The sequence below is a fragment of the Pseudophryne corroboree genome, chromosome 1, assembly GCF_028390025.1.
Source record: "Pseudophryne corroboree isolate aPseCor3 chromosome 1, aPseCor3.hap2, whole genome shotgun sequence".
Taxonomy (NCBI): Eukaryota; Metazoa; Chordata; class Amphibia; order Anura; family Myobatrachidae; genus Pseudophryne; species Pseudophryne corroboree.
The window spans coordinates 1,033,151,754-1,033,165,000 of record NC_086444.1 but is presented as its reverse complement, the minus strand read 5'-3'; the positions used below and the strand labels follow the sequence as shown (position 1 = coordinate 1,033,165,000).

At 46.0% G+C, this 13,247-nt stretch overlaps 1 protein-coding gene across 3 annotated transcripts in view; it reads left to right on the top strand.

The window, feature by feature from the left end:
* The window catches only part of CFAP97 (cilia and flagella associated protein 97), a 170,509-nt gene that overhangs the window by 149,671 nt on the left and 7,591 nt on the right, over window positions 1-13,247 (top strand). For 2 of the 3 annotated variants that reach the window (XM_063920746.1, XM_063920749.1), the window contains one exon: window positions 4,360-4,522. In XM_063920746.1, the coding sequence (XP_063776816.1) occupies window positions 4,360-4,522 (163 nt within the window). Of the gene's footprint in view, window positions 1-4,359; window positions 4,523-13,247 lie in introns of those variants that run through there. The other variant, XM_063920750.1, reaches the window with a different exon arrangement.

The following is a 13,247-nucleotide window of genomic DNA, read 5'->3' as shown; positions in this document are numbered from 1 at the left end:
GGCGGCTGCCCGAGGCGTCTCGGCGTAACCGCTTTGCCGAGCAGCTACTTAGTCATGTTCAAACACTTTTGCTAAGTTCTATAAGTTTGATACCCTAGCTGATGAGGACCTTGCGTTTGCTCAGTCGGTGCTGCAGAGTCGTCCGCACTCTCCCGCCCGTTCTGAAGCTTTGGTATAAACCCCATGGTCCTTTTGGAGTCCCCAGCATCCTCTAGGACGTAAGAGAAAATAGGATTTTGGTACCTACCGGTAAATCCTTTTCTCCTAGTCCGTAGAGGATGCTGGGCGCCCATCCCAGTGCGGACTGTTACTTACACTGTTTTCTTGCTGGTTAAATTCGTTTACACACGGGTTGTGTATTTCTTGTTTCAGCTTGTTGCTGTTGTTACTTCATACTGTTATCTGGTTTACTGTTACTCCGGTTGTACGGTATGTGTTTGGTGTGGGCTGGTATGTTTGTAGCCCTTAGTTTAAACAAAAATCCTTTCCTCGAAATGTCCGTCTCTCCTGGGCACAGTTCCTATAACTGGGGTCTAGAGGAGGGGCATAGAGGGAGGAGCCAGTTCACACCCAGTTTAAGTCTTTTCAGTGTGCCCAAGGTCCTGCGGATCCTGTCTATACCCCATGGTCCTTTTGGAGTCCCCAGCATCCTCTACGGACTAGGAGAAAAGGATTTACCGGTAGGTACCAAAATCCTATTTTTACACATTCCAGCAGGCAAGTGTCCCTATTTTTACACATTCCAGCAGGCAAGTGTCCCCATTTTACACATTCCGGCAGGCAAGTGTCCCCATTTTACACATTCCGGCAGGCAAGTGTCCCCATTTTACACATTCCAGCAGGCAGAGACCCCTTCAACAAAGAGAGACAGAGAGAAAAAAGCTATACATACGTTTGTACTGCAGCGGCATCCGGCGGCCAGAGATCTTCTTCCATCCCGCTTCCCGCTCTTCGTTCGTCCCGCGCCGGCCCGCCTCTCCAGTCTCCCGTCGTGACCTGGCTACCCCTCCTCCCTGTCATCAGTACTGCGTTCAGGGGGTGGGAGGTGTTGTGCAACGTCATTGCATGAAATCCCGTCCCCTAGGCGGAATAGTAATGACGGGGAGCCAAATAGAGCGACTTAGAGCCGCGGCGGGCGCCCCGTGCGAATGCACGCCTCGACCGCTGCAAGAAACAGCTGTGATAGGGGGTATGAAAGAGTGAGTCCTCCAGCAGAGAGAGCAGTGGGAGAAACTGCCAGAGGGGGTAATCCAGGTTTCAGTTATGGCTAGGAGATGCAGGGAATTGGAGATGAAAAAAGTGGGAACCTGTTTGTTACAGACAGATCAGGCATTCCATAAGGCCCAGGAGAGGGGGAGAGTGTCTGAGGGAGTGATGTGAATGAGATTATCAGGGTTGCAGTTGTTAAGTTCGTTTAACTTTCAGGAAAAAGCAGTACCTTATTACACAAGTGTTCGGGCCGCTAAGTGTGTGCTATAAACCTCTATGAATGCGTACACGTTGCGTAAGCACACCGACACGCTGTGAGCACAATGTAGATACACGTGCGGCTGAATACACTTTAAACCCCCAATTGTATATGTTATGTTGTGGTCCAACGCAGCAACAAATATTTACTTAAAAGGGGATACAACAGAAATACAACAACAATACAAGAGAAAAGCTACAACCAATGGATACATACGTTTGTTCGTCTGCGCCACCCAGATCCGATCCTCAGTCAGTCTAGCAAGAAGACCTTCAGAGAATTAGACTGGGACCGGCCAGGAGGCTTGCTTTTATACAATTGTCCAAAACATAATACAAAGGAAACTGTAAGCTCTTCTTTCATAGCTCAAAGGGTTGGTCATTTACAATATGTGAGGGGTCATAGGTCGGTTTGAATAGGTGGGCGATGCCTGTTCCAGGTGTACTTGCAGATGTCCTCCACTGGGTTCCCGCCGAATATCAGGAGTACAGTAATTACAGTGAGATATTATTATTGTATTCCTGCGCATATCTATGCGCAGGAGCATGCTATATTCTGCAAACTGCGATCGGAATATTGCCCTTGAAATAATGTACATCTGGATACCAAACACCATGTCCTAACCTAATTCTGTCCCCTCACATCCTGTAAAGTTGAATATCTCTATTGTTCCATTTCTGAAACAAATGTAACTTGCTGGTGTGGTGCGTGTAGACTATGTGTAAATTATGCACTACGTGGATAGAATATCAGATATGTCTTTGTGGCTTTTCCATGCGAATGCGTATGCTACCGTATTTACTCATACCACGCGCTAATACGCAGGGCTTCGTGAGCCAATGTACACAGCGTGCGGGCATGCGCACGCATGGCAGAACAAGCACACGCACGGAGTCCACTCTGTGTGGTGTTTGCACGTGATGCATGTGGGTATAATATTTTCGACTTCGACACCGTAGTGATGAGGTGAGATGAAGTTAGAAGGCAGGGATACAGAGGGTGTAGTGATGGTGCTGGCTCCTAAGCTAGGAAGGGAAGAAGCAGGAGTTGAGCATGGAGGGAGTTAAGTTTGATACTGAGGGAGGTGAGGAGGGAGGGAGCAAGGCAGGACAGAGGTGAATGACAGTGGAGTGACAGAAGGAGTGGAAGGGAGTCAGTGGGGTGGATGGGAGACGGGAGTGGAGAGAGGAGATGTAGAAGGCTAGGAGAGAAGGATAGAGGTGGGAGCAGGAGACAGGCTGGAGTGGGTATTGGCGACAGGCTGAATATACTGTAGTGTGGGTTATGTTAATAGGAGTATAAATATGGAAATAGGAGTGGTGGCTGTATAATAGACAGAGGAGTAGGACTGCAGAAATGCAGGTGAAAGTACAATGGGCCTAATTCAGACCTGAACGCTAATAAGCGATTTTTGCACTGCTGCGATCAGATAATCACCGCCTACAGGGGGAGTGTATTTTAGCTGTGCAAGTGTGCGATCGCATGTGTACAGAGCTGTACAAAAAGATTTTGTGCAGTCTCTGCGCAGCCCAGGACTTACTCAGCCGCTGTACCCACATCAGCCTGTCCAGGACCGGAATTGACGTCAGGAACCCTCCCTGCTAATGCATGACACGCCTGTGTTTTTCTAAACACTCCCTGAAAACTGTCAGTTGACACCCACAAACGCCCTCTTCCTGTCAATCTCCTTGCGATCATCCGTGTGAACGGACCCCTCGCACAACCCATCGCTGAGCGGCGATCCGCTTTGTACCCGTGCGACGCGCCTGCGCATTGCGGTGCATGCGCAGTTTGTGCCTGATCGCTGCTGTGCAAAAACACACAGCAGCGATCAGGTCTGAATCACCCCCAATGTTGGAAGTGTTCGGCAGTAATTTGGCTTCAAGCAGAAAGTTTATGTAGTTGCAGAAATTAAGTAGAAGGAGGTGTAAGAAATGAGAGAAAATGAGGGTAGGGGGAAAAAAAAAAGTAAAGAAATTCAGGCTCGATTTGCAATTAGATAAAAACAAAATGACAGGTTCAGCATGTAATAACATTATTACACTTTACATCAAATGAATTAACCATAATATTTAGGGTTGCTGTAGACGGGATCCAGTCTGAAGATCGACAGTGTCTAGGTCGACAATGTTTAAGTCGACCACTATAGGTCGACAGTCACTAGGTCGACATGGATGGAAGGTCGACAGGGTTTCTAGGTCGACATGTGCTAGGTCGACAGGTCTAAAGGTCGACATGAGTTTTTCACTTTTTTTTTTTTTTGTGGATTTTTTCTTGCTTAACGATCCACGTGGACTACGATTGGAACGGTAAAGTGTGCCGAGCGAAGCGGTAGTGGAGCGAAGGCACCATGCCCGAAGCATGGCGAGCGAAGCGGTGCACTAATTTGGGATCCCGGTCACTTTACGAAGAAAACGACACCAAAAAAAATAAAAAAAAATCCTCATATCGACCTTTAGACCTGTCGACCTAGCACATGTCGACCTAGAAACCCTGTCGACCTTCCGTCCATGTCGACCTTCCATCCATGTCGACCTAGTGACTGTCGACCTATAGTGGTCGACCTAAACATTGTCGACCTAGATACTGTCGATAAAACGAACCACACCCGCTGTAGATACGCCAGGCTAGACACTAATACAAATGCTTTGTAGTACAATGTTCCATGACTGCATGCAGTGATACTATTTTAACAGTTCAGTTGCTGTAAATCTGGTTCACTATATTTCCCATTAGTGAATTTTGTTACACATATGGGTTTTCACACCAGGCATTGTTTGGTTTCTTGTAGTTAAGGAGAAAACATTGTTGCGTGTGAAGCATACGGTTGGCCAGAAATAGCATTATTTGTTTGCCTCTGTCCTAAATAGGTCTTTCTAATTGCCTTACAGGCCTTGCTAAAGAGACTAGAATCTGTAAAGCCAACAGTTGGCATGACTCGTTCCGAGCAGTTCATGGACTACCAGCGCCAAGCCGGATACTTGAGCTCAACTGCCACCTCCCCAAGGCCAGGAAAGGCCTCTGTAAGCCGCCTCGGCTCTTCCACCACATCAGGCAAGCATCTGTACTTTTAGTCAGTGGTTCTTTTGTAATTGTGACAGTGTTGCTTCTTATATCACATCTTTACAAATAATGTAAATAGTGCTGATTTCTGTCTGCTTTGATCGTTAATTCACTGTAGTTGATTACTGTTTGTAGCCTATAGCGGTAAAGGGGGGAGGACGGGGGGTAATTATAATGATTGAGGGAGCTACGCACCACTAGAAGGTGGGCTTATTCATTAAAGGGGACCTGAGGACACAGGGTTGGAGGGGAGATGCTTCTGGGGATGTTATTACTGGGGAGGTGGCTATGCCACTGGTGGATCAGTTGTACTGGGGGGGGGGGTGTAATGTTACAATGGGGCCCTATTGACACTGGTAGACACCCTTACAGGTATTTTCTTTTTCATTAAAATATTCAAATATGTTCTTAAATTGTTTTTTTTATTTCAGTTGTAAATATTAGCCTATTTTTTGAGGCCCCTTTTTTTAAAGAAATTATTTGCAGTTAAGGGGCCAATTTCAGTGGTCCCAACTTAGAGCTTTTTATGTATATTTGATTTTCTGTAAATACACACTGAGCGGGATACGGTTGTTAGGTCGACAGTCATTAGGTTGACCACTGAAGGTCGACATGAGTTGTTGTTTTTTTTTTGTTTTTTTTTTTTGTTTGTTTTTTCCATTTTTTGGATTTTTCCATACTTGACGGTCCACGTGAACTACGATTGGAACGGTAACCTTGCCCGAAGCGCGAGCGATGCGAGGGGACACGGTGTACTAATCGGGGTTCCCTGTCACTTTCCGAAGAAAACGTCAAAAAAAGTCCAAAAACTCATGTCGACCTTTTCACCTGTCGACCTAGTTTGTCGTCCTAATGCCCATGTCAACCTTCAGTGGTCGACCTAATGACTGTCGACTTAAGTTAAGTCGACCCAACGACCCATGCCCCACTGAGCAGATGAGTAAAATGGTTCCGGTATGAATGGTCGACCATGTTATGGTCGACAGTCATTAGGTCGACCACTATTGGTCGACAGTCATTAGGTCGACCACTATTGGTCGACATTGACATGGTCGACGTGGATACGTGGTCGACGCATGAAAATGGTCGACACATGAAATGGTCGACATGAGTTTTTGTTTGTTTTGTTTTTTTACTTTTTTTGGTGTAGTTTTTTGCGTAAAGTGACGGGGAACCCCAATTAGTGCACCGCGTCCCCTTGCATGGCTCACTTCGCTCGCCATGCTTCGGGCAAGGTGCCTCGCTCCGCTACCGCTGCGCTCGGCACAGATTACCGTTCCCAATCGTAGTCCACGTGGATCGTAAAGTATGGAAAAGTTCCACAATTTTTTTTTTAAAACTCATGTCGACCCTTTCATGTGTCGACCATTTTCATGTGTCGACCATGTGTCCATGTCGACCAATAGTGGTCGACCTAATGACTGTCGACCATAACATGGTCGACCATCTGAACGGATACCGAGTAAAATAAGGGAATTCTGTTTTGTAAAAGAAGCTAAAGCAGAAGTTCCCAAACTGGGTGGTGAGGGGCACTTCCAGGGGTGCCGCGGGGTATTGGGTAGTGGTCCATGACCAAATCATATTATATATGGTTAGTGTGATTAATAACAACCAGCGCTAGTGGCTGTCACAAGATATATGTGGACAAGCAGAAGCACAACCAGGTCCACCACTACATAACTGGCCCTAAGGATGACAGGTAAGCACAATTCACTTCATGTAATATTTTTTTCTGAATCTCATAAGGCGGCACTTTAAGCCTAGCAGTGCCATGAAAAAAATGTTGCTGCTGCTCTAGGATGCCGTGATTCCAAAAAGTTTGGAACCATGGAGCTAAAGAAAGAAAGAAAAAATCCCAAAAGTGTATTAGAAAACAAATTCAAAATGTTTACAGACATATGGCCTGATTCAGCATGGATCGCAACAGCAAAGTCTTTCTCTAATGGGCAAAACCATGTGCAATGCAGGGGGGGCAAATACAACATGTGCAGAGAGTTAGATTTGGGTGGGGTGTGTTCAAACTGGATTCTGAATTGCAGTGTAAAAATAAAGCATGCAAATAACAATTATAGGCGTATAATTATTATATCAGGTGACCTATTTGAATAATATCAAATAGGTCACCTTTATAGATTACAGTAGTATGGTGCAGCTCCCATAAGAGTACTCTGCAATACTCTAATTTAAATGGAAACAAAGATGTAAAATATCACAAGGGTGCGCTTAGATATAAGTATGTTTGTCAAAGACAATTTATTAATTATCAAATATGTATAGGATATATAAAACAATTTTTAACACTGATTTTCACTACCGTACTGTACATATAGTTACCACACCAAGAGCAAGTGTAATGTCCGCATCTAGAGCAGATAACGTTCATGTGGAGCTCCACAGGGTAATTGTACTGGCAATAAGTTTGGAGGGGTGGTCTTCAGTATGCCGGCGGTCGGGCTCCCGGCGACCAGCATACCGGCGCCGGGAGCCCGATAGCCGGCATACCGACACTTATTCTCTCTCGTGGGGGTCCACGACCCCCATGGAGGGAGAATAAAATAGTGTGGTGCGCGTAGCGCCCCACCGTGCCCGTAGCGTGGCGAGCGCAGCGAGCCCGCAAGGGGCTCATTTGCGCTCGCCACACTGTCGGTAAGCCGGCGGTCGGGCTCCCGGCGCCGGTATGCTGGTCGCCGGGAGTCCGACCGCCGGCATATCGTAGTGAACCCGTTTGGAGATATCCCAACAATAATTCCAAAGGTTTTTGGTAATAATGAAAGATGTTGTAGTGCTGTTTAGCCTAGCATGTCCCGCAGAGCACGCGTTGTGCTACAACCTCACCACCACCACGGCTGGGCTCACCACTCGTTCCAGTAAGGTCCTGGCGTGACAGGCAGTCTGTATACTGGTCCGGTATCTAAAAGTGGGAGCGGCGGTAGATGATGAGTCCACGGGGAGGGAGGGCGCGGCTCTCAGCTATGAGCTGTGGCAGGTAGTTCTTAGTGAAATCCTCCGGCTTGGAAATATGCAGGGTAGCTCCACACGAACGTTATCTGCACTAGATGTGGACATTACACTTGCTCCTTGGTGTGGTAACTATATGTACAGTGCGGTGTTAAAATTAGTTTATATATCCTATGCATATTTTATAATTAATATAAGTCCAACGGCGGCACTCGGTACTAAAAAAAAGAAGACTCTTCACACACGGCCTACTGGCTTACTTATTTTATAATTAATAAATTGTCTTTGATAAATATACTTTTAGCTAAGCGCTCCCTTGTGATATTTTTTATAAAAATAAAGCAGCCAGTATTTATCCTGCACAGAAACAAAATAACCCACAGAAATCTAACTCTCTACACGTGTTACATTTGTCCCACCTGAAGTGCACATGGTTTTTGCCCATTAGAGAAAAATGTTACTTTTGCAATCCATGCTGAATTAGGCCCATAATGCAGATAGTCAAGGGCACCAAAAGAAACCAATATACATTTGTAGGGTAGTAAGATTACATATGAACTGGCAGGAGTGTATTTAGAGAGGAGGGGACCCATATGCATTCTCCGGGTGTGGCCCCCTCCTCTCCCGTCACCGTAGCCGGCAGCAGCACTGTTTAGCGCTCTGTCTGAGCACTAGAGACTCTGGCACAGTGCCAGAGTCTACAGGGCATGCACAGGTCTCCGACAAAATGGCAAGCGTGCCATTTCTTCGGAGACTTGCTCATGCACTGTAGACTCTGGCACTGTGCCAGAGTCTCTAGTGCCAGCTACAGTGCACCCACTGCACCCATTATATATACAGTATATGCCACTGTGAACTGGTAACTCCATTTTAGGAGTTGGCAAAATCAACTTCTACATGTGGCTGAATTTGGAACTAAAACCTAACCCTAATTTGCTCTATAGAAAATTAGGAATTGTACTTTTTTATTATTTTATTTATTTTATTCTCTATGTACTTTTCTGTGTTTTTAGGACAAATCTTAAACAAGTTAGTGCTTAAGTTACCAAATTCTTGAATGCTAAACAAACCTTGATTTAAAAAAAAATAATAAACTTTTATGATCCTATAAAGTTTTTATATTCAGTACACTTGTAAAATAAATAGCTAGCATAGTTAACAGATTACAACAAGGTGTTACAATGTTCTCTTCTCAGACTACTGCTTTGGAGCCATTTTTTACTTGTTCTTTTCCACCAGCCCTACATTTAACTTTTAAATGCTTTTCTACACTTGTACAATGTCTCCTAAATACAGATGTGTTCTCCTAGATCCTTGTTGCAGTCCTGTTAAACAGCCCTTCTAGTCGTGAGCGCATTTAATAACACCGGACGTCTTTTTGTGCGTTCCTCCCGAAAATGTGTCTTACTTACATCACTATGCAAATAAGACACACAAGCAGACACTGCTGATTAGAATAATATGCAGCATGCCTATACTTTGTGTGCGACTACAGCTCTATCTGCATACCTAATGCTACGCTACAGTGTTTTCCTGGAATTCTGCATATCATTTTAATCAGTAGAGTCTGTATATCTTTTTTTTTTTCTAATAAATGTTTATTAATTTATAAGAAAATAACAGAAAAAAGGCAGACAGCGTACATAAAATAACTGGTAATACAGGAAAATACGGTTCAGTAGATATACGCATTAACAGCTGAATAGTGTCGTTATGGCCATGTTTGTATAGATTCAGTATCTAGGTGAATACCTCGTGGCCCAAGTCATACTGAGCCTCTTTAAGTAACAGCTGTCTAGACAAAACCTTTCTTAGCTCTAAAACATTAAAAGAGAAAGAAAAAGAAAGGAGAGCAGAGTGGGACAAAAGAGAAATCAGAAGAAGGGAAGGGAGGGAAAAGACAGTGTGGGCTGTCCTAGGTCCAGTCGGATCAAGGAGCATAAATATCAGCACTTAGCTCCAGATGACAGTAAGACAGCCAGAAATCGTGAATAGGGGTCGTTGTGAGGGGCCCAAGTTAGAGCAGTAATGTCGGATATGCTTGTGAGGATTTACATTCCAACCAAGGGGACCAAGTGTTTGTGAATCTCCGTTGAGTCTCTGGTGTCACCCGCAGTTCCTCCATAGACATATACCAGTCCACTCTGGCAACCCATTCCCTCATAGTTGGGGGTTCTAAGGATCGCCAGCGAACCGGAATAACCGCTTTGGCGGCACTATGGAGAAACTTTAGTAAAGAGTACTTGTAGGTCGACAGGGGCCATGCAACACAGTTGAGGAGCCAGAAGGCAGGCTCAGAGGAAACCTCCACTCCCACCATCAATTTTGAGGCTGCAACGACCTTACCCCAAAAGGGACGAAGTACGGGGCAGTCCCACCAGACATGCATCGGGGAGCCCGTTGCATTATTACATCTCCAGCACGTGTCTGGTACATCAGGGAACATTTTAGCCAGTGTTAGGGGGCATCTGTACCACCTGGATAAAACTTTAAAATGTGTTTCAAGGACTGAATAACTTGAGGAGCTTGCAAAGGTGGTCTGAAAACTTTTCTCCCAGTCCTCCTCTGATAAATCTATCTGCATGTCATGGCCCCAGTCCCTGGTATATTTAGGGAGATCTGGAAATTTGTTCTCAGTCAAGAGTCTATAACATTTGGAGAGGAAGTGCAACGGGCGAGAGGGGTCTGAACACAAATTCTCAAAAATCGTTAATGATCTAGTCAGGCTTGGGCGAACATTACTCCCCAGAGCAAAGTGTTTCAGTTGAAGGTATTTCCAAATCTCCGAAGGCGGGAGATTCCACTTTGATTGCATCGAAGGGAAGGGGATTATCTCTCAACGCTCCACCAGCTGGCCAGTACGCGTCACCCCCACCTGTTTCCAGGAGTCAAACCCCCGGCCTGAGGCTGCCGGTGGGAAATCAGGGTTATGGTATAGTGGGGTCATAGGAGACTGTTTAGAAGAAATATACGGGAGGGCCCTAAGTCTACTCCAGCGTGAAAGTGTAGGGCCAATTGTAGGATGATCTATATGTGGTATCTTTGAACGCCAAGGGTAGTAGGCAATGGGGGCATGTAACACTGTCCCCTCAATATGGACCCATTGCTTCTTATCATGCGGGCGTGACCATTCCAAAATTCTATGGAGGACAACAGCATCATAGTACAAAGTGAAATGTGGTAGCTGAAGTCCTCCCTTATGTTTGGGGCGAAAAAGTATGGTATGCTGGAAACGAGGCCTTTTGTTTCCCCAAACAAAGTCCCGAACTAAATTGTGTAGATCCCTGAACCAAGCTTTGGGAATGGAAACTGGGAGCGCCTGGAGGAGATAGAGGACTCTCGGCAAGACGTTCATTTTAATAACACTGAGCCTCCCCAACCAGGATAGTCTCCTGTTACCCCAGTCCCGAAACTCGGAGCGAAGTACATGGAGTAATTTTTTAAAATTCTCATCAAAAAGGCGTAATAAATCTTTGTGTAAAGTGATCCCCAAGTATGTAAAGCTAGAGGGGTGCCAATGGAAGGGGAAGGAGTGTTTAAGGTCGTCAAGGGCTTGGGAGGGAACTGATACAGTCACTGCCACTGACTTAGAGAGGTTAATTTTAAAATTTGACAGGGAGCCATATCTATCTAGTTCGGACATCAGGTTAGGGACAGATATCACCGGGTTCGATATAATAGCTAGCAAGTCATCTGCGAATAGCGCAAGTTTATATTCTCTGCCCCCCACCGTGAGTCCCGAAATATTTGGATTTACTCTAATAGAGCTTGCTAAGGCTTCCATACAAAGTACGAAGATCAGGGGTGAAAGAGGACACCCTTGCCTGGTACCGTTTCTAATCAGGACAGGGCGAGACAGGTCTCCGTTAATTTTGATCCTAGCGGTTGGAAATTTGTATAGTGCCAAGATGCGGCCCAAGCTGACCGGGCCCAACCCTAAGTGTCGACGGACCCCCTCCATAAATATCCAGTCAACTCTATCGAAAGCCTTCTCGGCATCAGTAGAGAGCACCACTATTGGGTTATGGCTGTGAGAAGCTAAGTGCATCAGATCGATGATTTTAGTCGTATTGTCACGGGCTTCCCTCCCAGGTATGAAACCCACTTGGTCTGAATGCACAATATTGGGTAGAAGTAACTTCAATCTGTTTGCTATAAGTTTAGCAAACAGCTTGATGTCTGTGTTAAGGAGGGATATCGGGCGGTAACTAGCACATTGAGCCAGATCCTTCCCTTCTTTTGGTATCACCGTGATGAAAGCCTCTAGTGATTGAGGGGAGAAACTACGATTGTCGGAAACCTCATTGAACGCCATAAGCATCTTAGGCAAAAGGGAGTCTTTAAAAAGCTTATAATAAGAGACTGTATAACCATCGGGACCTGGGCTCTTCCCAGAAGGAGTCTCTTTAAGAGCTTGCTCCAATTCCGGAAGAGAGAACGGGGAGTCTAGCCAGGCGCTATCGTCCTCCGATATTCTGGGGAGCCCCGCGTCACAGAGGTATCCCTCCACCAAATCCCGGGTGGTCGACAATGATCCTGGGGTTCTAGATTCCTGAAGGTTATATAACTTAGTGTAGTAAGAGTGGAATGCTTCGGCAATGTCCTTTGTGAGGGTGCGGCAGGTCCCCGCTGCATCTTGTCTCAACTGGACAAAGAGAGTGGCCCTCTGCGCGCGGAGCGCCCTAGCCAGAAGCTTCCCCGGTTTATTACCCCATTTGGAAAAAGCGATTCCTGCAAAGCCTATAGTCCCTCTTAATGTCCGCAAACAACAAAGCATTGAGAGCTGCTCTCGTCTCGGTCAGTGCAGTCAGCAACGAGGGAGATGGACCCGCCTTATGTAATGTCTCTAAGTCCCGCAACCGCTGGAGTAAAGCAGCCTTTTCCCCCAGCCTTTCTTTTTTCACCATGGAACCCAGCTGGATAAGCCTTCCCCGCAGGACACATTTGTGAGCTTTTCACACCGTGACTCGGGAGACATCCGGTATCTCATTTGTGAGAAAATAATTCTCCATTGTCTCGAGTAGCTGGGGTTGGAACCTCGTATCCATTAAAAGTTGTTCATTCAACCGCCAAGTACATTGTTTGGAGTGCGTAAAGGATGTCTCCAGAGTCAGGGAGACAGGAGCATGGTCCGACCAGGTGATTAGTCCTATTCCCGTTTCCCTAACTATATGCAAAAATCTGTGGGGCAAAAGAAAATAATCTAACCTGGAGTAGGTGTCGTGTGGCCTGGAGTAGAACGTGTAGTCCCTGTCCCCGGGGTGCTGGAGCCTCCAGGTGTCGACCAGCTGGTGGTCGTGGAGAGAGCGACGGACTCTACGGTGCGATGCTAGGGAGGGCCTTGCCGGTGTCCCAGAGATGTCCATCTCTGGCTGAAGAGTCCAGTTAAGATCACCTCCGATAACTGGGATACCCTCGATCAAAGGGGCAATACGGTTGAGAGCCTTCACTAGGAAACTAGGTTGGGATTGATTGGGGACGTATAAGTTGATAAATGTATACAGCTGATCAAACAGTTTACATTTTACCAGGAGCGTTCTGCCCTCCTCTAGAGATAGAGACGTCAGTTCTTGGAATGGTAAGCGTTTGGACAGCAAAATAGCTACACCCAAGGATTTGCCTTTGCTGTTGTTATTATAAAAGGAGTGTGGGTAGTTACGATCCCTGAGAACCGGGGCCACTCCCACTTTGAAGTGCGTTTCCTGTAGGAAAGCAACATCGGCCCTGAATGCAAAAAGGTCCCTTAGCACCCTCAAAC